Source organism: Phalacrocorax aristotelis, chromosome 1 (assembly GCF_949628215.1).
Source record: "Phalacrocorax aristotelis chromosome 1, bGulAri2.1, whole genome shotgun sequence".
NCBI classification, from domain to species: Eukaryota; Metazoa; Chordata; class Aves; order Suliformes; family Phalacrocoracidae; genus Phalacrocorax; species Phalacrocorax aristotelis.
Genome location: NC_134276.1, coordinates 59,264,422 through 59,286,411, shown reverse-complemented (window position 1 = coordinate 59,286,411; position 21,990 = coordinate 59,264,422). Strand labels below are relative to the sequence as shown.

At 37.5% G+C, this 21,990-nt stretch overlaps 1 protein-coding gene across 10 annotated transcripts in view; it reads left to right on the top strand.

Annotated features, from left to right (window-relative positions):
- DOCK9 (dedicator of cytokinesis 9) overlaps positions 1-21,990 on the top strand; it is a 134,609-nt gene that overhangs the window by 27,783 nt on the left and 84,836 nt on the right. For 7 of the 10 annotated variants that reach the window (XM_075089964.1, XM_075089956.1, XM_075089945.1 and 4 more), the window contains exons 2-5: positions 11,452-11,568; positions 18,990-19,079; positions 20,697-20,779; positions 21,899-21,968. In XM_075089964.1, the coding sequence (XP_074946065.1) occupies positions 11,452-11,568; positions 18,990-19,079; positions 20,697-20,779; positions 21,899-21,968 (360 nt within the window). Of the gene's footprint in view, positions 1-1,705; positions 1,978-11,451; positions 11,569-18,989; positions 19,080-20,696; positions 20,780-21,898; positions 21,969-21,990 lie in introns of those variants that run through there. The other 3 variants (XM_075089978.1, XM_075089989.1, XM_075089920.1) reach the window with 1 other exon arrangement.

Genomic DNA, 21,990 nt, shown 5'->3' with positions numbered 1-21,990 from the left:
CTGAAGTTGTGCCATCTTAAAAATACTAGCAATAAAAGAGGAGAATTTGTGCTTCTCCACAACTTGATCTGCTTTCTGCAGATTAAGGTGACTCGCTCTTCTATTAGAGAATAGATAAAAATTCATGTCAAGTTAAATTTAGGATGTCAGTTATATTGAAGTGAGATAATTAGCTGTCCAAAGAAGTGGAGCAGAGGTGAGAATTGAATGAAGGTGGTGGCTTAGTTTCCACAGCTGTCTGGTTGCTCTAGTCAACAGGGGGTCTAAAATAGGGATGTGCTTCTCTGGGGAGTTAAATTTTCTCTCAGATGTATTTTTGCCTGGTAAATACAGACAATGAGGTTTGTACACTTGGAGGTTGCAACTCATTAGTGTTAAAAAGAAACAAAGGGAAAACCAAAAGACCTCTCTCAAAACCTGGAGAAAACTGCTCATCACAGTTCACTTTTTTCAGGAGGAATTTAGCATACAATCATATGCTAAAACTGCTGCGTGGGGGAGCTAGGTTAATCAAACACTCAAAATTACGAAAAATTCCAACTAGGTTGCATACAAAATTGCTTTGCACTATACTGAAGAACTGTACAGAAATGGTCCCAATAAAAATTGCCGCTTCTTATTTTGTGCGTGTGTGTATGCTGAACAAGTGTCTGTAAGTAATGATACAGTAGGAAAGTAGATCTGATTGCAAAAGCAAAGTTGAAGTATGACTTGAATTTATGTTGCAGTTAAGGACAGGAATGGAAGATCCTCACCACTGAGCACTGTGTAGCTTTGAATCATGAGGGCAAGAGACACTTCTGAGAACTGTTCATGAGACAGGGAAGACATTCCCCCGGTGCTTTGTACTGTCAGCAGAAAGAAAATCCTATGGAAGCCAAAGGCAGTGAGTGACAGCTGGCTGGTCATCATGGCTGGAGAGCTGAGGTTCTGCCAAGTGACTTCACTCAAGATGTGTGAAGACCTTGTGTTGTCATCTTGGTGGTTTTTGGGGGGGTGATCAGTGATGGACATCTGCAGTGCTGGAGGGTTCAGAGGAGAGAGGAATGAGCCGAGAGCACTAATAATGTGCAAGACAGAAGTGAGCTAACTGGCTCAAGCAAGGAAAGAGGCTGAGGGAGACTGGTTGTTTGCTTAAAAGTTGAATGTATAAAGAGGATTTTTAAATTTATTTTATTTTTGAGTTAGTATCTTTGTAGAGTATATAAGATTTTTACTGTGAAGACAATTTGATGTTAAGGTAAATTTTTAATGTGGATTTAGTACTAAGATTAAAAAGTGCATCCCCCACCCTACCCCCCCAAAGAGCAATGTATCTTCTCGGATACATTCTCCTGGAGAATGTACTTGATTAGTGGCCAGTTGTTGATAGTAACTGAGTAAGTGATATTAATGTAAAAAGAAAAAGAAGTAACACTTAGGGTTTTATACTTCTAAAGAGGCCCAGTTGTCAATAAGTGGCTGATTTTTACAATAAAAATATTACAAAATCAAGGCTTCAATATTTTAAAAGTTTTGTAAAGGACTTGGTCTGTTTTACGTGGTCATTTTGGAAATGCATGTTCTCTTTTGTGTTTGACTCATAACCTTAAGGCTTTAAAATGGATCCACCTTTTTTTTCTTCCTTTTTTTTTTTGTTTCCCCCCCAGAGGAATACAACATGCTTAGGGGCTGGCCTTTGTATGTCATGCATTCCCACCATGACAGATTTAGCAAAGTGCAGCTGAGAAGTTAGACTAGCCTGTACTTTCTGCTGCTTGTGCCGGGGAAAAAGCTATTGTTTTCACTGGATCACTGGCATGTTGATTACTTTCATGCCAAAAAGCATACGGTTTTGCTGCAGTTTGTATTTTCAATCAAAGAATGCAGGCAAGAACAAACAGAAATCCTAAGAAAGAGCTTATTATAGAGTCTCCACAGCAGTGCAAGGATGCAGGTCCTTGTGAAGTAGAAATGGAGAGTCCTGTGGTAGTGCTGGTAAGAATTGTTTAAACAAACTTTCTCTTCCCTTTAATGATTCCAGTTCTGCCTGCCAGTGGAAAACTGCTAAATCTGATGCTAATGAGAAGTTACAACATCCTTGCTTGTAAAGAAGGTGTGTTTATGATTTAGGTTTGTTTCTTTGTGTGTTGTCTACCTTTTTAATTAATTTTTGCTGCTCTGGTTTACCAAATCTTTGGTTTTCTCTGAGTGTGATGTTGGAATTTGGTTTTCATACTAGCTGCTTTTCAGTGTCTGTTCTGTCTAGCATAGTTGTACAGCTCTTTGAACCTAGCATGGAAACTACTTGTGCTTTAAAATACAATCTAGTACCTCTATTTTTTAACTGCCCAGCATATCTTTCAATTAAAATATATTTGAACTCTCTAAAAACTGTGTAATTGTTAAATATTACTTAAATGTTCTAAGAACTGTCTAAATAATTCTGGTGTACTTCTGTTAAAAGATCTATTTTTTAATGCCTTCAGTGCACATTATTTAGGAGTTTAAAGTTTTAAAGTAGCTTCCAGTGAGGGAAAAGGGAATATTTCTGTATGTGGGGGACTAATCAAATAAGAACTTTTTTTTTTTTAATATCGTTACACACTTAGTTCTGTTGGAATTTTAAGCAAGAGGACATAATGAGCAAGCTGTAATGAATCCACCAACTCTCTCCAGCTAAGACGATAAACCTTTTGAAATGAGAGAGGAGGATTGTTAAACTAATAACTTTCTATATTGGTAGAAAGAAGTACTTTGATAATTCTTACTAAAATTCCAGTTTTATTTCGTAATATTTCAATTGCTGAATTAAAGGATGCCAGTCTCCTCTTTATTTGCCTGGCTGTAGTTGAAGTTAGTCGGAGCTGTGATCTTCAAATTATGCCCCCCCCCCCCCCCGCCCTTTATCTGAGCTTCACGGTACACATTGAAGAATGAAATAAAACATTTTGGCTATCTATATTTAGTAATACACATCTGTAACGTTATGGGAATTGTTATGGCATGTAACTGAAACCTTACATGTGTGTTAGTAAGACAAACTTGCCTTTACGCTGTTTTCTTCAGTTTAATTCTATTCAGAGCAGTTGTTAGTACAATGTGGGGGTTTTTTTGTATGGGTGTGTTCTGATTTCTGGTCCAGATTTTCATCAGTACAATATGAGCTAATCTTGTGTGTGCTTTCCTGCCTTTGGAATGTTTAACTTTATTTAGAACTGTTTTTATTCCCCCATGAATACTCGGAGAGGATATTAGTGTTTCTGCAGATACTTAGAGTATTGCAGTTGATCAGCAAGCATATGAACTTACTTTAAAAAAAAAAGTATAAAACATTTACTTACAACCATTTATGAAGTACATCCTTATAATTTTAAGGTACTGCTTAATTTGATGCTCATGGATTAATATAACTCCAGTGTTTGCCCTCCCTTTTTTTCATTTGTAGATGAAATGGGTGCGTTCAAAACAAAGGTCAATATTTCAAGGGAAGAACATTTAGGTTCCACATAGGTCACATAAAAAGTGTCTTCGCTGTCATTTCAGTTGCTATTTTGGTCTTAATCTGTTACATATTTAGACAAGCATATATGTGGCATATAATTATAGGTGGTATAATATCCCTTTTTGCTTCTGCTTTTATCTAGTTTATTGAGAAAAAAAACTAGATGAAACGGTGCAAGAACACTTTGCACTAAGTGTACTGTGAGGCACAAAGCAAAAAGTAGGGTGCTATGTTTCATTTAACACCAACATTTGGGCCCATTTTTATTGCATTGCGTTGTGATGTTGCAATGGATTTTTACGGCAACAGTGAAAGTAAGTGTTTTCTCGTTGGTATAGGGTGCAGTAAGGTAATAAGACAGACTGGTAAGGTCGCTAGTTGGGGTGTAAACAGCAGAACTTTTCTTGGTTAGAAACTTCAGGATTTTATTAGATAGCAATCCTCCAACGCATTGGGAACAGGAGGTTTCTGGTTTACTCTAGCAATACTTCTCATTGACTATTGCCTAAAAGATTCTTTCAGCTGGGGATGTATTCCTTTTGTATGGGTAATTATGACATGATTTACCTAGTACTTGAGTTTTTTGAGTATTTTTAATAAAGATGAGGCAGAATCAGCTGTCAGGACTTCAAGGAAGCAACAAGTTTTTTGTGAGATTTATTTCATGCTTTTAAATATAGTTCACAGAGAGTCTGCTAGAGTATTAAGGGAACTGAGTATTTTATAACTGTAAGCACCCCATGTGATATTGAAACAATGTTATTTGATTGAGCACTGCAACTGAATTAACTCTTCCTGGATAGAGGTGGGTAGGTTCACAAAAGGAGTCATCTGCTGTTTTCAGTGCCAGTGCATCAGTACGTGTGCTCTTGTTTTCCTGCAATATGAATTAGATTGTGTCATAACTTTGCTTTTGAGGTTAACAAGCAAGAAGAGCCTGTGGAAAAAAGCATTTAGATTTTCTGGGTTGTGCACCAAAACCTTACTTGGGATGAACTGCTGTCGTGCTAGCCGTTGTAGAAGTTATCAAATTAGTACACGTGCTGCCCAGTTGCATTTCGGTAGTCAGAAGTAGCAACTGCTTATCAAATCAGCCATATGATTTGATGGTGTTTCTGGGAAGTTGGAACTTCTAGAGGCCATCTTTCTGCTTGGAAACACGCTGGCAGTATAAAATGAAAGACACCTGAGCTCCTCTGTCCAGCAGAGCATTGCCCAAGTCTGAGTGTAGTGTTAGAAGTTTCTGTGCTGATAAGAGAACTTAATAGGGCACAGCATGCTTGCTTTGTGTCTGAAGGTAAAGCAAATCACACAGGAGGCTAGAAATTACGCAACTGGAACTGCACCCATACTGGCAATACACAAGCTCTTATCAAAAAGCTTGAGCTCTGAAAAGTGTTCTTGTGTTTAAATGAACCTTGACTATCAACAATATACTTTTTACAAACAAAAGCACAATGCTTTGTAATTTAGACTGTGGTCACTGACTTTTGGAAATCCCCATTCTCTTCTGTGACAGCCCCCTGAAGACTTGGATGAACAACAGAGCAAGAGTTTTCAGGCTTTCAGGTTGAACTGAAAAAAAAAAGAAAAAAGTCTTAATTTTTTTTTTTTTAAGAAACACTGTGCAAAAAAAGCCTGTATAACTGTCTACTCTTTGTATGGCTCCCTCTTTGTACAGCTTGCTCTGTGTCTGTAGCCCCAGTGAGCACTTCTGGTCTGTTTATGTAAGCATGAGACCAGGTCACTTAATGCATTTCATTCTTTCAAGTCCTAGAGACTTAAAAGTTTTGAATGAAAGCATATTGTTGCTTAAGTACATGCATAGTGGTAGTTCTGTACATAAACTGATAGCAGCTTTTTCCCTCCCACTGCCCCAAAGTTTACATCACGAAGTTAACCATGCCTAAGAAAGGGGATACTGAGTAATGTAATATTTAAGAATAAGCTCTAGGATACATATAATTTTTTGAATGGATTTTTAAGTTGATTAAAAAATAACACAACCTGGGCAATTTATTTGGAGTTTATTGTGGTGGTGGGACAATAAGATACAGGGAACTGTTACCCATGTTTAGTATTAAATAGTCTTCTTATTTGTCCAAAGTGGCTTGCTTCAGGCCAATGTTGAGAAATTTGTAACACCATATATTCGTCAATTCATACGCTGTGTTGCCGGCTAGTGCTTGTAGCTCCATTCTACTTTTTATGGGGACTCGTTAATTTGCAGGTGTATGTGCTAAACAGGTTGTTATAAGGAAAATAATGTTTTGTAGCATGAGGTTAACAATATCCAGTGTGCTTAATCTGACCATCCTTTGTTTTGTGAGAAGACAAGAGGAAGATAACTTTCGCCTCGATTTAAACCTACAAGAAAAAAATGTACTGTATTGCTTTTTTCTGTAATATATCATGTAGGCAATCATTGAACTCCTAACTTAAAATTCCTTTTATATGATAGCTTTTAAGACCACTTGTCCAACTATATAAACTGTATTCTGGCAGATTAAAATGGCTACCATGTAGGTGTCACAGCTGCTGTTTTGAAATTATTCTTATTTCTGATAAGTTTCCATACCTATAATACATCAGCAAAACCCAAAGTGATATGCAGATACTTTGCTGTTTTATCTTCCTACAAATACAGCATTGGCTAGCTCGAGTGCTCTGGACCCCGTGAAGCACTATTCTCATAGCATTTTCTTAGATTACAGAAATAAAAATGTAGATTGTTGCAGATTAATAGGAGAAGTTAAGCCTTGTTTGAAAGACTGACTTGCAGTGCCTGTAAACTTGATTTTGCAATTTTTGGCTGGGCTGAGTTTTATCTGTGTCAGACGGTCCATAAATCATATTCAACACTACTGTAAGTACCCAGCGTCTTTTATATTACATGAAATAATAGACCGGAAAATCTTTTTTTTTTTTTCTGAAGAAGAGCTTGAGAGAATCTGCTTCCTTGTGATGTTGTAGTTTTGGCAAAATGCCAACATCATTGTGCTGTTTATTTTCTTTTTTCATATCTGGTTCAAACTGATAAAACATCCTCTTCCTTTGGAATCTGACAAATGACTAAGAAAGAAACGGGTAACACTTTGGAGAAACCTGGGGAAGAGAATTCTTAATGAATTTTTACAGAAATAATATTTCTGCAAATCAGGTACTTTACTGATTGAATAGGAAGATGGTGTGGTTTTCTGGCACCACTAACTACCTCTGTGTTCTGTTGACTTAGAGAAGAAGTGTATATTCAGGGCCTCAGCTCCAGAGAGCTTTAGATTCTTTAAAGCTTCTAATGAGGGAGGTTTCTTTTTTAATCTGGTGTTTACAGCATATAAACAAAATGTGAGCAAAGCTCATTTTCTTTTAAGATTATTTTTTTTTATCAATTTTATGGTTGTGGTGGACCTGTTTTGTGTCTATAGGGTAGAGGCATGCATTTGCAATGAATTGAATACTTTCTGAAGCTGCAGTATATGCATCTTTGGTTTTTGAATTAGCTGTGCCAGAGAAGTGGGGGGGGGGGGTGTGTGCGCGCGCGCGCATGCCCATGAAATAATTTTAGTTACGCTGTTTTTAAAAGTAATCCTTTTCCTCTGTTTTTGCTGGTGAAATGAGAGAAGCCAGAGCTAGCTTTCTTCCGGTCTTCACCTGATGCCTTCCCACAGGAATTAACTGGAGAATGGACATAGCTCTTCAGCACCAGGGAGAAAGGGATGAAAATGCTGATCATGTGCAGTACCACATCCATTACCCACCTGAGGTGACAGCTTTCCCTTGCTACCACTTAGTGGAATTGGTGCTGTGATCTATCTGCTTGCTAGTTCAGACAGTAGAAGTCCTGATATGTGAACCTTCTGACTGTATTGACCATGTATATGTTTCTTCTTTCCTTTAAAAGGCTTCCCAAATTGCATTCTAAGTATCTTAAAATACATAGCCTGGAATATTTTTTTCTTAAGGACATTTTAAAAATTGTGAGCTTCACTGAAGCTGAGTAACAGAATTAAAAAATGTTTTTTGCAACAGCTTTTCATAAGGACAGTGTTTCATGTTCTGTTTAGTAACCTGAATCACTGCTCCTTCTGAAAAGGTCCCATCAGCTCCCATCTGTTGGCACCAAGTGGTCATGCAGCCATCTGATCAGCATTTCAGAGAGCCCACCTGGCTGAAAGCTTGCTGGTTGGGTGGAACCCTCTAAAGCCAGATCACTCTTTATCTGTCTTGATATATGACTGTTCAGTTGCTGGTACAAGTGTGAGAAGGCTCAAGAACGTGCCATGAGAGAGAGGGTCCTTCTAGCGTCAGCTGGTCTTTCAATTAATTTAAGCCAATTGTGAAGCTGAATCTGTAGCTAACAGAAGAGGCTGACTGTATACAGAACTCAAATCATCTTTCTCCCCTGCTGATTTCTTAGAGCCAGTTTAATTTGGAGTATTTATTTTTGCTTCTCCTAAAGGTCAGTCATCCTGCACCACACTCAAATCAACCTGTCACTGCAGCACACTGCATATCATTTCTTATGACAATCTCTTCAGAAGTAATGGTCACAAGGTAAAGGCCAATTTGACCAAATGGACTGACTTGGCCATAGTACTGTAGTCGTCTCTAAACAGTGTTTTAACATAAGAGTATACTGCACAAGAGCTCAACCTCAGTGACTGACAGGTGAGCAGCTTACCTACCTGGGTAGGTAGAGAGAGACCTGTTACTTACATTGAAAGTGGGAGAAAGATGAGCAAAGGGTGTTTTGCTCTCTAAATGGTAAGTGTTGTCTTGTGTACTTCATTTAAAGAGCAGTAAAGTTTGAGGGGCTCTTCGCGCTCTGTGTCATCCCTGTCTCATGTGCTTAAGTAAGCAAATTTATACTGGACAGGTGTTGCCTTGGTGACAAATTGGAGAGAGTGGGTGAAGTTACAGGAGTTTCTTTGGGATCAGAACTTGATATGGCAATCCGGCACAGTGGGGCTGTTCAACCTGAAACTTTATGAAGGGTTAATTTGGTGGAGCCTGCATCTGGGAAATGCTTCAAATAATTGGGTGAAGAAGGTGGATCTGGTCTTCTGAGTACTAAGGAAGCTTGGAGCACACCATTTCAGTAGTTTGGGATTCACTGCAGCAGTCTGAATATTCAAAGGAAGACTTAACAAAGTTTTCTTGCAGCCAAAATATTTTGTGTGATTAGTACACTAGAGAAAACGTAACCTTCTCTTATGCTGTGTTTACATGCTTTTCTTATACTTTTCTAAGCTAAGTCAAAATGGTCCAACCACTTCAGCTACAGAAGCATGCATGAACATAAGCTTAAGCCTTTTCTCATGGACACTGGTGTTAGTTCTTGGCTTTGTGATAAGCCATGCTCATGAATGAGAGGAGAAGATGAACCACAGCTGCTGTTACAGGTGCTAAGCTCTCACAATATTTTGGCATACAGTATATAACGAACTGAACAGCTCTTCTCCATCTCTGAGGAGAAAGATGGCAAGCTTGGCATATATTGGCCTGTGCCGAGTGTGTTGTTAGATAGATTATGAACTTCTAATAAATTCTTCCAGCATGATTGTAAATGGTAGCTATTTTTGTTGACAAAGCTATGTTTTATTCATCATTTTTTTGCTAGACTTATTTTCCAGATTTTGCTTTTTTGCCCTTTTCAGCTGTTATGCTCTGTTATGTTCTTGCATTTTTCCTAACGGTAAAGCTACCACATGGTAGATATGAGGGAATCCCAAGTAACTTTTGAGCAGCCTGTGAACTAAGCCTGAAAACTTCGGCAACCTTCTTTGACTAAAGCTTTCTTAATTCCTTGAAAAACAAGTTTATTTGATTCACTTTTAGATAAAAAAAAGACCTGCATGATTTCTCAGGAATATTATTGATATACCAATGATTAATACAGACCAGACTGTTTCAGTTGGAAGGGACGTACAATGATCACCTACTCCAACTGCCTGACCAATTCAGGGCTAACCAGAAGTTAAAGCATGTTGTTAAGGGCACTGTCCAAATGCCTCTTAAACAGTGACAGGCTTGGGGCATCAACTGCCTCTCTAGGAAGCCTCTTCCAGTGTTTGAGCACCCTCTCAGTAAAGAAATGCTTCCTAATGTCCAGTCTAAACCTCCCCTGGAGCTGCTTTGAACCATTCCCACACGTCCTGTCACTGGATCCCAGGGAGAAGAGCTCAGCACCTCCCTCTCCACTTCCCCTCCTCAGGAAGCTGCAGAGAGCGATGAGGTCGCCCCTCAGCCTCCTCTTCTCCAAACTAGACAAGCCCAAAGTCCTCAGCTTGCTCCTCACAGCACATGCCTTCCAGCCCTTTCACCAGCTTTGTTGTCCTCCTCTGGGCACATTCAAGGACCTTCACATCCCTCTTAAATGGTGGGGCCCAAAACTGCACACAGTACCCCAGGTGAGGCTGTACCAATGCTGAACACAGCGGGATAATCGCCTCTTTTGACTGTCTGGTTGTGCTGTGTTTGATGCACCCCAGGATGCGGTTTGCCCTCTTGGCTGCCAGGGCACGCTGCTAACTGATATTGAGCCTGCTGTCGACCAGCACCCCCAGATCCCTTTCTGCAGGGCTGCTTTCCAGCCACTCATCTCCCAGTCTATACTTGCTCCCGGCAATGCTCCCTCCTAGGTGCAGAAATGGGCATTTTGACTTGTTAAATTTCATCCCATTAATCATAGCCCAATGCTCCAATCGATCTAGATTCCTCTGCAAGGCCTCTTGTCCCTCAAGACAGTCAACAGCACCTCCCAGTTTGGTATCATCAGCAAACTCGCTAATGGTGCATTCCACTCCTGTGTGTCCAGCTCATTGATAAATGTATTGAACAGATTGGCCTAGGACTGAGCCCTGAGGAACATGGCTGGCGACTGGTCACCAGCCAGATGTAGCCCCATTCACTACAACCCTTTGAGCTGTGCTAGACATAAAGATATTTCTTCTGTGCAGTACAAGTGGAGTTTGAAAAGTTTTAAACAGAAGTTACACAAATGCCTTCCTCTGCCTCCCTCCGCCTCCCTCCGTTGATCAGCTATAATGCTGGAATAAGCCTTCCTTGCTGCTATTGTTTTGTTTAATATACCTTACTTTGAAATTAGGACCATTGATCTTAATAAAGTATCAATTGGAAAGTGTCTTAATTGACACTTCATTTAAAAAAAAGAAGTAACTTCATGTCTGATACTGCGACACACAACTGTAGTCGCAGAGAGCGCAAGCAAGATTATAACTCCACCTTCGCATTAGTCTGCATGCTCCAAGGCAGTGCTGCTTCATTGAGAGCTCTCTCAACCTGCTTTGCCATCTGACCACTTAACAGAATGCTTGGCAAGGTGAAGGTTTTTCTCTGTCTGATTGTGCACAGCCAGATGTAATGCCTTGACAGTGGTAAAAGGTTTAAATGTTGAATCAATGCATAGTAACTGGTGAAAGCTACTCATGCAATTAAGAGGAAGCAAATGGCCTATGGGAGTTTTGAAAAAATTATAGAGAAGTAGGAAAGTCAATTAGCATACTCCCTACTGCAGGTTACTAGTGAATTATAGCAAAATTCAATCTTAGCTTTGAATTAAGATTGTTTTAATCCCTGTTAAACCCAGATCAGAGCTTTCTGGGCAGTATCAAGGAAAGGTAACCACCAATGTAAGGGACTAGTAATTTCTTTGCAATTTTTTTGCAGTGAAAGTACATGCACAATTATTCTGATAAGCTCTGATCTAGTGTGTTTTGTGAAACAAACGCAAACATGCACATAGTATGCTTGTCTCTTGTGATTATCAGTTGCACTTATATATATGGTGTAGTGTGACATAAAGTCTGCATTTTGACTACTATAAGTTTTCGGTGTACATGTAATCTCATTCTGAAAACTTTTTAAGAGTAACTTCTTAAAATGTGTCAACAATTGTAATTTTACCTCAATATACCTGAATTTATTTTCCTTTTTCTTTTCCCTAGGCAAAACCAAAGCTCATAGAACCAATAGACTATGAAAATGTCATCGTTCAAAGGAAAATGCAGATTTTGAATGATGCTTTACGTGAGATGCTACTGTTCCCTTATGATGACTTTCAGGTAACTTAATCCCCACCCCCATTTTTTGCTTAAGACATTTCTTGCAAAGAAACTTCCCATTTCTTTGTTCTTTAACTCTCTTTAGCTACAAAAAAACCTAAACAAACAAACAAACAAACAAAAAAAACAACAAAAAAAGCCCCAACCACACCAAACTTTGCCATGAGTCCCTTTACACCGCTTCATTTTTTTCTGTCAGGTTGCGGAAGAAGAAATAGCACAATTTCTTAATCCATTCAGATTATATGGTCTATTTATGCAACTCAGCAATTTTACTGCCATTTGCAGTAGGTGATCAGTCATTTTTAGATTTTTAAAAATCTAAATATTTAGAATTAAAATAAAATAATTTTTATTTATTTGTTTGTTTATTTATTTATTTATTTATTTATTTATGTGTTTTGGCAAAATAATACCCCCTGCATAACAGGGCTCTGACTTGATTAAACCAGACTTTACCAAGATTTGTGATCCTCTTGCTATATTGCGCTAAAATACCTGTGTTTACTAAATAGTGTATTTAAATACACTTTTTTGAATCTTCTTGTAGATCCAGTTATGATAACCACCAAACATATTAGAGACTGGAGTTGGTGTAAATAGTGAGGAACGTCTCTCACACACATGCCTATACCTGCAGTCAGAATGCCTACCTATATTGGAGTAGTATGCAGACATCCAGAACTGCCTGTAAATTAACTACTTCTGGGGGCTACATACTAGTTGAATACCTTAGAATTGTTCTGCAGAAACCTACCTGAAAAGCTGAGCACTTTATTCAGCCAAGTAGTTGAAGCTAAGCTTACATCTAATTATGGGGAAAGTTGGTGATGAGTTGGTATATTTCTACAGAAGGGCATATAAAGTCCCATTAATTACACACATTGAGTTTTTAATAAATTCTCTAGCCTATTAAAGTATTTACCTGGGAGCACCTGGTCTCTGTTTTTAATATAGTCTTATGTGCTTCATTATCACTGATTCTTGCATGAATAACTCTACTTGTAGCCTTCCCACTCTGAGCTAAAAATTTTTATTTTAGCAAGCTATGGGTGTTTAGAGAGCAGTTTGGGCTTCGTGTTTTCTCCACATGTGAAAAATTTGAAGGCCTCCAAGTAAGACTTCTTACAAAACGAAGTCATACTGCCTATGAACATTATCTAATGATACTAGTGTTCAAATGCTAGAGCACTCATGATGATGCCCTACACCAGGTATTAGCTTTGGAACTGAAAAGGGTGTGCAGGCTGTATCAGCCAGATCAGTATTGCAGCTCTTCAGTATCGCAGATCAAGAGGGATCAAGGATACTTCTGCTAAGCATACTCTTATCTAATTGACTAGTTCAATTACCAGGGGTCATTCTGGTGAACAGCTCTGAATTATCAATGGAGAAGAAACAAACCTGTCAAGAATACCCTTGGGCATTTTGTTTGAGCAGCCTGGGAGATGTCTGAAGTGTCCAACTGCTGTTTCAAGTGGCCTCTTTTGCAATTCTTAACCTTAGGCCTATGTGACTGAAGCTAGTGCATAGTTCTCAGTCTGATCCTTTAAAGGGAATGACTGAATTCTGTTCACAAACCCTAATGCCTGTTGTCATCCTTTGTTTGGATTCTATTGTCAGATTTTCATCGAGGCTGTCATTAAAGTGTGTGTTCCATCAGAGGATTTCCTTCAGGTAGTTACAAGTTTGGAATATAGTCAGATTTCCTGTTTCTTTATCCCTCAGCAGTGTAATATCTGAATACATTTTCTGGGTTTCCCCTATATAGTCTTTGGCAGAGTCTCATTTTATGCTTGATTTATATGAAGACTGGTTTGTACTCTCAAACTTTATTATTATACTATCAAACTTCTATTTCCTTCTGGCACAAACCTACTCCAAATATATTTATTGTACACAACTCTCCAATACTACTTTGTTCTATCTAGTTTGTTTTCAACAACACAATGCATTTACATCTGTCATTCAATAAGAAAATATTACCGAGTCAGAGAACAGATATCCCTTATGTGCTTTTTTTTTCAAGTTTAACCTTTTAACCCTGTACAGTTTTCCATAATCATATTTGCAGTTTTGAAACCATTAGTCTTGATATAGTTGCCAATATCATTTGCATAACTTATACAGAAAAAATGCCATTATTTTTGCCATTCTGCTTCACATATATTTTTTTTTAATTCCTTTTTCCTAACTTGTTGCTGGCACACAGTGTGTGGGTAGCTCTTGGGTAAGCCTCGGTTCAAAGGTTAGATACTGCTTTCATCCCACACAAGATGAATTTAAAATAGTGAGCTAGAGTGTTTGGAACTACCTGTATACACACTTAGAACAGTTTATAGGTGGAAACTCCTACCATTGTCTAAAAACCTGTTCAAGCCATTTCCTCTTAGAGCATTTAGTTTTTATTTTTACAAAGTTTTTCCTCGTGCTTAGGTTAAACTGATTACAATTTAAAAAACGCTTGCCTAAAAGGGAAGCCAATCCCTGATAATTTATAAAGACATTAAGAGTAAAGTTATTTTGTTACCAGTATGGCCTTAAAACTAGCACTTAAACATCACAGAAAATACTTACTTTTCAGCACTAGATATAAATTCTACTATTTTTTGGTAGATTACAGAAGTAGTTATGTAGTTTCAAAGAGGCAGACTGATAACACTATTGAATTTGTCCTAAACTTGAAATTATTTGGGGAGAAATTGGGGACAAATGATTGTGCGTAATTTGGATAATGTGTTTTTTTTAGGTAATGCAGTTAGATAGCTGAAATGTAATTTAATAAGTGTGTTTTTCATATAACTAGTAACAATGCTTGCAGGAATTCAATTTTTTGTAACAAATGTTTTGATATCTTGTTCTGTAGTCATGATCAATGCCACGTTCAGTTCGTAACTCTTACCACCTCAGAGAAGCTAAATGTTAAAGGAAAGCCAATACGAATTGTTAGTCCATATCAGAAAAGAAAGCTTGCTTCTTTGGACCATGTATAGCTTGCTTTTCTTTCTTTGTCCTGATGAAAGTTTTTTGCCTAGTGAGGGAAAGGGAAAAAGCCCCAGTAAGTCACCTTTTTCTGTTCAGCTATTACTGTTCTCCAAACATGCTGTCAGAAGGAGCTGTAAGCTCAAATCATTACCAAAGAAATATTTGAGAAAGGATGGTGCAGAAAATGCTCTGCTCTGGGAAGGCTCATAAAGATTGAAGGATTATTCTTCAGCCAGCTGATCTAGTTTCCAGATTTCCACATGAATGCATTTGCCATCATCCTAAACTTGGTTAGCTCAGGTTATGAATCCTGTTTCCTCTCCTTTCATTTACTTTTCAGAAATGCATTATTTTTGTCCTGCTTCATGCTGATCTTCAAATCCAAATAAGTAGGAGTGGTTTTGTTTTCTCTCTCTCTCTCTTTTTTTTTTTTTTTTTTTTTAAAGTTTCTACACTTTCCTTGATGCCATCATATCCAAATAAGAGACAGATTTGCTTTTCTCTAGTTTCCAGAAGAGCTCTTTATCAGCAACTTTCTCATCATTTGGGTCATTCTCTTAAAAAATGGGTCATTTTTAAAATTTACCATTTCAAGATTATTTCAAGATTGTTTCAGTGCCTTTTCACAAAGCTTAAGTTCTGAGTTCTCTGTGCTGAGTTCACTCATCAGGTTATTCCCTAACTTGTTCTCATCAAATTTACAGGGACAGTCATGTTGTGTTTGGAGTTCCTTTTTACTGTTAACATCAATGAGTTTGCTTTCATTCTTAATAAGTGGGATGTCTAAACTTTCAGTACCTTTGTGCTTTGCAGCCTGTTAATTTCTAGCTGCTCTTTTGTCATTGTTTTGTTTTCATTATTGTCCCTGTGTAATGTGTTTAAGATGATAGAACCACTCTCCTGCCACCCATTGGAACATCTATTAATGTTCTTGCTACTCTCAATTACAATGCTGACAGTCATTTAAGGATATACGTCTTCTAGACTCTTGCTGAGAAGAGTCTTCTCTTTGATAACCCTGAATGACTCTATCCATCCAATTTTGTGCCACTTCATGTCTTATTATAAATATTCCAAGTCACCTGAATTTCAGTATCTTACTCAGTAATGAAATGACTTCACAACTAAATAGCATTAGTTTATAACAGACCACCTTCATGGATCACATTAAAATCATATGCTCAATGACTGTGAAATTGGTGATGTTTACATTAACTGCATAGCAAGTAAATTATTAAAAGAAGCCTTAATCCAAAGCTATTCTAGTGATTACATTGCAATAAGACACCTTCTACCTAAATGCTTTTTGTTTCGAAATACCTAACTTCTGAGTATTACCTCCATTCTTATAGGAAATATTTTTCCCAATAAAGGACAAGTTTATTTGTAGCAAATACAATGTGGGAACATTCCTACCCAAAATAAATATGCCGTTACAAAGTTATCCCACTGTTATTTTGAAGGCATTTTGGTGTTTAGCTTAGACATTGTTTCACCTTTGTTACTTTTGGTTTTGAGCCTTGTGGATTTAGCACGCTTTCACACAAAGCTCTTGGCTTCTAGTTAATACGCCCTAAGTACCTCTGCAAAAAGATATTATGCCAACTTTGCAGAAATAAAAGTAAACCTAGGTCATTCCACAAGAAGGCACATCGTGAGTAGAAAGAACAAGCAAAAAAAAAAAATGTTCCAGTAACCTCTTCATTTTAGAGACCACAAAGTATACTGGTCAAAATAAAACAACTTACTTGAAATGTTCAAAGAAATTTCACTATGACTTTTTTCATTTAAAATGTTTTGTGTTTTCCCTTGAGTCTTTAACCAACTGTTCTAAATCAAAGCTTCAATTTAATTTGGAAATTATCTTACAATACAGCTTCTGACACTTCTTATACAATTGATACGTCTCTTCTGGCATGTAGCAGCTTTAAGGGCATGATCTAACATACACCATGCCATCTTTTCCATTGACTCTTTTAAAACAACTTCTGTTGCTGCTTCTTGAGCATTTGCCTCTATGTAACACCATCTAAAGAAAGAATGGCCTGGGTATGTGACTGTTGAATTGAAACCCTGTACTTTTCTTCCCATTTTTCCTGCCTTTTACGTAGTCCCTAATTTACCAGTAAGATATGGGGCTTTATTAATAACCTCCATTGGCTTGTATCAGGAATAGTGCGGCCAGCAGGAGCAGGGCAGTGATGGTGCCCCTGTACTCAGCACTGGTGAGGCCGCACCTCAGATCCTGTGTTTGGTTTTGGGCCCCTCAGGACAAGAAGGACACTGAGGTGCTGGAGCATGTCCAGAGAAGGGCAACGAAGCTGGGGAAGGGTCTGGAGAGCAGGTCTTATGAAGAGAGATTGAGGGAACTGGGGTTTTTTAGCCTGGAAAAAGAGGAGGCCGAGGGGAGACCTTATCACTCTCTACAACTACCTGAAAGGAGGTTGTAGTGAGGTGGAGGTTGGTCTCTTCTCCCAAGTTACTAGTGATAGGACGAGAGGAAACAGCTTAAAGCTGCATCAGGGGAGGTCTGGACTGGATATTAGCAAAAATTCCTATGCTGAAAGAGTGGTCAGGTGTTGGAACAGGCTGCCCAGAGAGGTGGAGTCACCATCCCTGGAGGTATTTAAAAGACGTGTATACATGGCACTTCAGGGCATGGTTTAGGAGACACGGTGGTGTTGGGCTGACGGTTGGTCTTGATGATCCTAGAGGTCTTTTCCAACCTTAATGATTCTATATATACACTTGTACACTGCTGAGGCTTTTTTTATTCCTTTCCCAATATTTTGAATAATCAACTGTTAAAAACCAAACTTTCAAGCACCCTAAGGGGATGTGGAGGGGGAAGTGGCTTTGTGGGGGGTAAATTTTACTAGCTCATATTCAACAGTCAATACTGGAAAAAGTGTGTGAATAAGAAAAATTATTTTTAAAACAGGTGTTGGCAGTGAGTATCTAGTATCAGCAGCAATATTTTGTACTTTCTCTGTTCATTGTAGCTGCTGAGATTTTGCATAGAGTAACAGTACTGTCACTAGGTGGGCATTGCCAAATTTACAGAGCAGGAAGAGAACCTTATCAGATGACAGAAACTGCTTGAACACCTCCAAAGTTGAGAGAAAAATGGAAAAAACCCACCCAAAAAACACAGGAGGGAGAAAGGCAAAAGCTAGGGAATAACAAACCAAAGTGCATACGCCTGAAGACAGGTTAAATGGACTTGAGGAATGTTGTGCGTTGGCTGGCTTATGTCTGTCACCTACATCTACTATAGTCCTTTCCCCTAAAATACCTGCATGTGGACCTTTTGTTCTGTGTAGAATTGCTGAGGAAGATACCTTCCCACACTAGACAAAACACTGGAAATTTAAGATCTGCTGTTATTTTTTGTATATAAATGTAGGCGTTGGCACCTTATTTCCCAAAATGAAGTGAATAATTTTGAGACCTATTTCTTTGTGTGTGATTTGGTTTTGGATTTTTTTTTTAAATTTTTGTTAAATATTTTTCATATGAACAATTTACACATGCTTATTTTTCATCTGATAGACCTGGAAGAATGATTTTTGTTGATTCATACTTTACAGCATTTACTTTTGTATAAGCTGTGACCACCATAGCTACACATTTATACATGCATTTTAAATACTTAGGTACGCATTGTGCTAAGACACCCCACCACATAACACCTGGCTGTCTTTTGGCAGCTCTTTAGTGCTGCCTACAAGCATGTTTGTCTCAAGAAGAACCCTGGCCATCTTGCTATTACTTTGCCCTAAAGCATGGGGAAGGGGGACTAGGATGACTCAGAAAATTGCATGCCAGATTTTAACATCAGTAAAAAATTTAGTTAGTTATTTTATTTATTTATTTATAACAGCAGAAACAGAGCCATTTGCTAAAACTGTCAAGGACATGAAAACACTTTCTAGTCTGAGTGAGTACTTCAGCGGTTGAGGCCTTCTTTCTACACCTTCAGTTTAACAGTCCAAGTCTCATTTTTTGCCAGCTGAGATCTGCAGATTAACTACTCTTCTTATTTTGGTGTGGGTTTGTTACTTTTCTCGAGTACTAGTTTTTTATATGTAGTAATAACACGTCTGTCTTCAAAATATTGGAGTTATATTGTCATGGTGGAATTGTTTTTACTGGAAGTCTCTTGCCCACGTTAAAAAAAATAGAGGGAAACACTTTTTCTATGGTATTTATTTCTTACTGATTCCAATCTTGCTCTTGCTGTGAAAGAAAGAACATGTTCGTAATCTTTGAAAGAAAGCAAATTCTCATTAATTGGGTATTCTGAAACAGCATATTCACAGGATGTTTTCTGCTGAGCTTCTGACTTAGTCATAGTGATATAGCTGAATGTTGCCCTAATGTGTCATCTTTCCTTTAATTGCAAGTTTCATTAATTGTTTTTGTTGTTTTATCAGACAGCATTATTGAAGCGGCAGAGTCGATACATTCGTTCAACAGTTCCTGAAAATGCAGAGAAAGAAGCTCAAAGCTTGTTTGTAACTGAGGTAATAATGGAATTGCATGTGGCTGTGTGTAATATCAATATTATACCTAAGTTGTTTTTCTTCTGCTTCATTTACCATTTAAAAACAGGAAAAAAAGCCCTGAAAAAAAAACATTTAATATTTATTGTCATTTACCTGTCAATGATTTAAAGGGAAAATGTCCAGGAAAACCTACTATTACAGGGTAGCTTTGAACTGTTTTGTTTGTGTAATTGGCTTTTGCAGATGCTTCTCCCCCACCTCCTTTTTATGCTTTTGGCTTTCCCAGCTGAACATGGGTGATTTCCATAGGTAATATTGGGAGCAATAGTAAATCTGGAATTAATCATTATGACTTGTTTTTCCTGATGAATTTTTTCATACCAGTCGTTCTTAGTTTGTTTATAATACTCTTGTACAGTTTGCTGGCATACAGGTATTCATAACTGTAACACTTGTAGAGGCCAAAATTCAGTATGACTGTTCAATTTGTATGCTATATGTAGAGGAAACATCCTCAAACCTGAAGCTTCTGGTAACTGTTTGCTTATGTTGGCATTCCCTTTGTTCTGATTGTGATGTTGCATTTCATTTAGTGTCTCGTTGAAGCCTTTTAGGAATGAAAGGTTTAAAAATTTTGTCTTTTTTATTTGCCTACTGATATACTTGAAGCTGATATTTTAACATCTGAAACAAGTAAATGTCCATTGTAATTCCAAGAAAACTGAAGGAGTTCCAAATAGCTGAATCTACCTCAAAGTGATATATCCACAGTGATAAATACCCTTAATACATAACCTAAACAGTTCGAAGATAAATTTTAAGTAGGTAGACAAGGAGGGAGGAGTGTTATAGGTAATTCACGAAGGTTAATGAGTTTCTGCAGAAACAATTGCTTGACAAGTATCAACTTTGTATTTTGAAATATAAAGAAATTATTTTTGAATTATTAGGTGCTTTGTTTGTGTACATGTAAGTCTATTCATGTCAGATATAAAATTTTGTACTGTATGGTTTCTGGCAACAGCTTTTGTCAGTTTTATGTTACTTCCATCAAAGCCAAGATAATCAGTACTTTTATGTTGTAGCAATATGGGTGGAGGAAAATGGTATTTCCTGTGATCTAGACCAGCACTTAATGACATAAATGCTTTTCAACAGCTGCAAGCATGCAGTTTAAATTTTAACATTAATTTAATTGCCCTAGAAGTATAAATTTAAGGAAAAGATGTTTTTAGTTTCTCTGTATTACTATGTGCAAAGTTGAATATTCTATGTTAATCATGTATCTGTATTTTAATGCTGAGTTTTCAGCTGCAGAGAAATGCTGCTTTAACTCTTCAGACAATTGAAGATGGTAATCCAGATGCTAAGTATATTCACCGTTTTCTGGTTTTATAAAATACACGTCTAGCAGATGAGAACATCCTATTGAAACGTATCGCTTGTTGCAAAAAGCTGTATTGTACTAGACTGTATTGCAAAAGAAGGGGAGTGTACAGGGTTTTCTGAAATCACCGTGTATAACTATAGTAGTTCGTAAACAGCCATATATTAAGAGCGGTTTTTTGTGTGTGTCGAGGGAATGCTGTTAATCCTCTTCCCATTAATACTGATATTTGCATTTCATTAAAACAGTGCATCAAAACCTACAATTCAGACTGGCATGTTGTTAACTATAGATATGAAGATTACTCGGGAGAGTTTCGACAGCTTCCAAAGTATGTATGTTATCTAGTGGTATAATAAAGATTTTGAACTTTTGAAGGAACTTTAACTGAATTTAATATAAATGTATTTATTACAGAAATGTATTAATACCTGTAATATGTAACTCAAAATATGCTATGTCAATGTTTAATAGTCAGTAGAAATGATAAAGGTTTGTTGGATGGAATTTATATTTATGAACTTCAAGGTGTAAATTCTTGTTAAACCATTTTGTGGAAAGGTAGCGTAGTAATGCTGCCTTATTAATAGGCAGGTCAAAACAAGAAATTTTATCATTGACCATGTGAATGTAAGTACGATAACTTAAAACAGGCTAATGTTTAGATGAAACTAAAATGGTGATATCCTGTTTTTGTAGCTTCAGAGGCAGCTTTTGGAACGCTCTTTAGGAGCTTAGGGAATAGAACCTAACTGAGATGGTTAGAGCAAGTGTTTGAACTAGTGCAGATTTTCACAGGATGATTCAAAGCAAAAGCCTAATCTACATCTATTACAGACTTTCTAAACCATCTGCTAGAGAAGCCTTTTCCAACTTTTTCAAATTTTTTTAGGGAGAATATAGAGATTAGACTCTTAGAATATCTGAGAGTGGCTGAATACTCTGAATCCCACAACTCTGGAAGATCCATGTCTTCCCTACTCACTCTCCTGCATCTATTAGTTAAGAAATAGCTTTCTTTCCCTGTGAAAAGTTCTGATATACTCACAGGTTTTGAAAGGTCAATGCCTGGTTTTTACTTGCTCTGAAGAGAAACCACATTAGTCAATAGGAATTTAAATAAATGTGTTGTCCTAAAAGGAGCCAATAGTTGCAGGTATGAATTCCTGCTCCTAAGATATTAGGAGTGTAGTGAATTAGAAGGTATTTGGTTCTCTTCAGTCTCACGTAAGGACAGTGACAAGCAGAATAAAACAAAGACTGTGGGCAGATGTGCAAATTAGGAAAATTGCTGGCAAAGAAATATATTTCATGAAAAATAGTGCTTTTACTCAGTCATTCATGTGCTTTTTCTTCTTCGGTTAGGAAGATAACATCTTTATTTTTGCAGCTATAAAATATGTAACTAATCACAAAATTTGTAGTATCTTAGAAGCTTTTTCTTTCCTAGTAAAGGGACAAAATTGGAGAAGCTTCCAGTTCATTTATATGAAGTGGATGAAGAAGCAGATAAAGATGAGGTGAGATAATAGTAATTCCTTA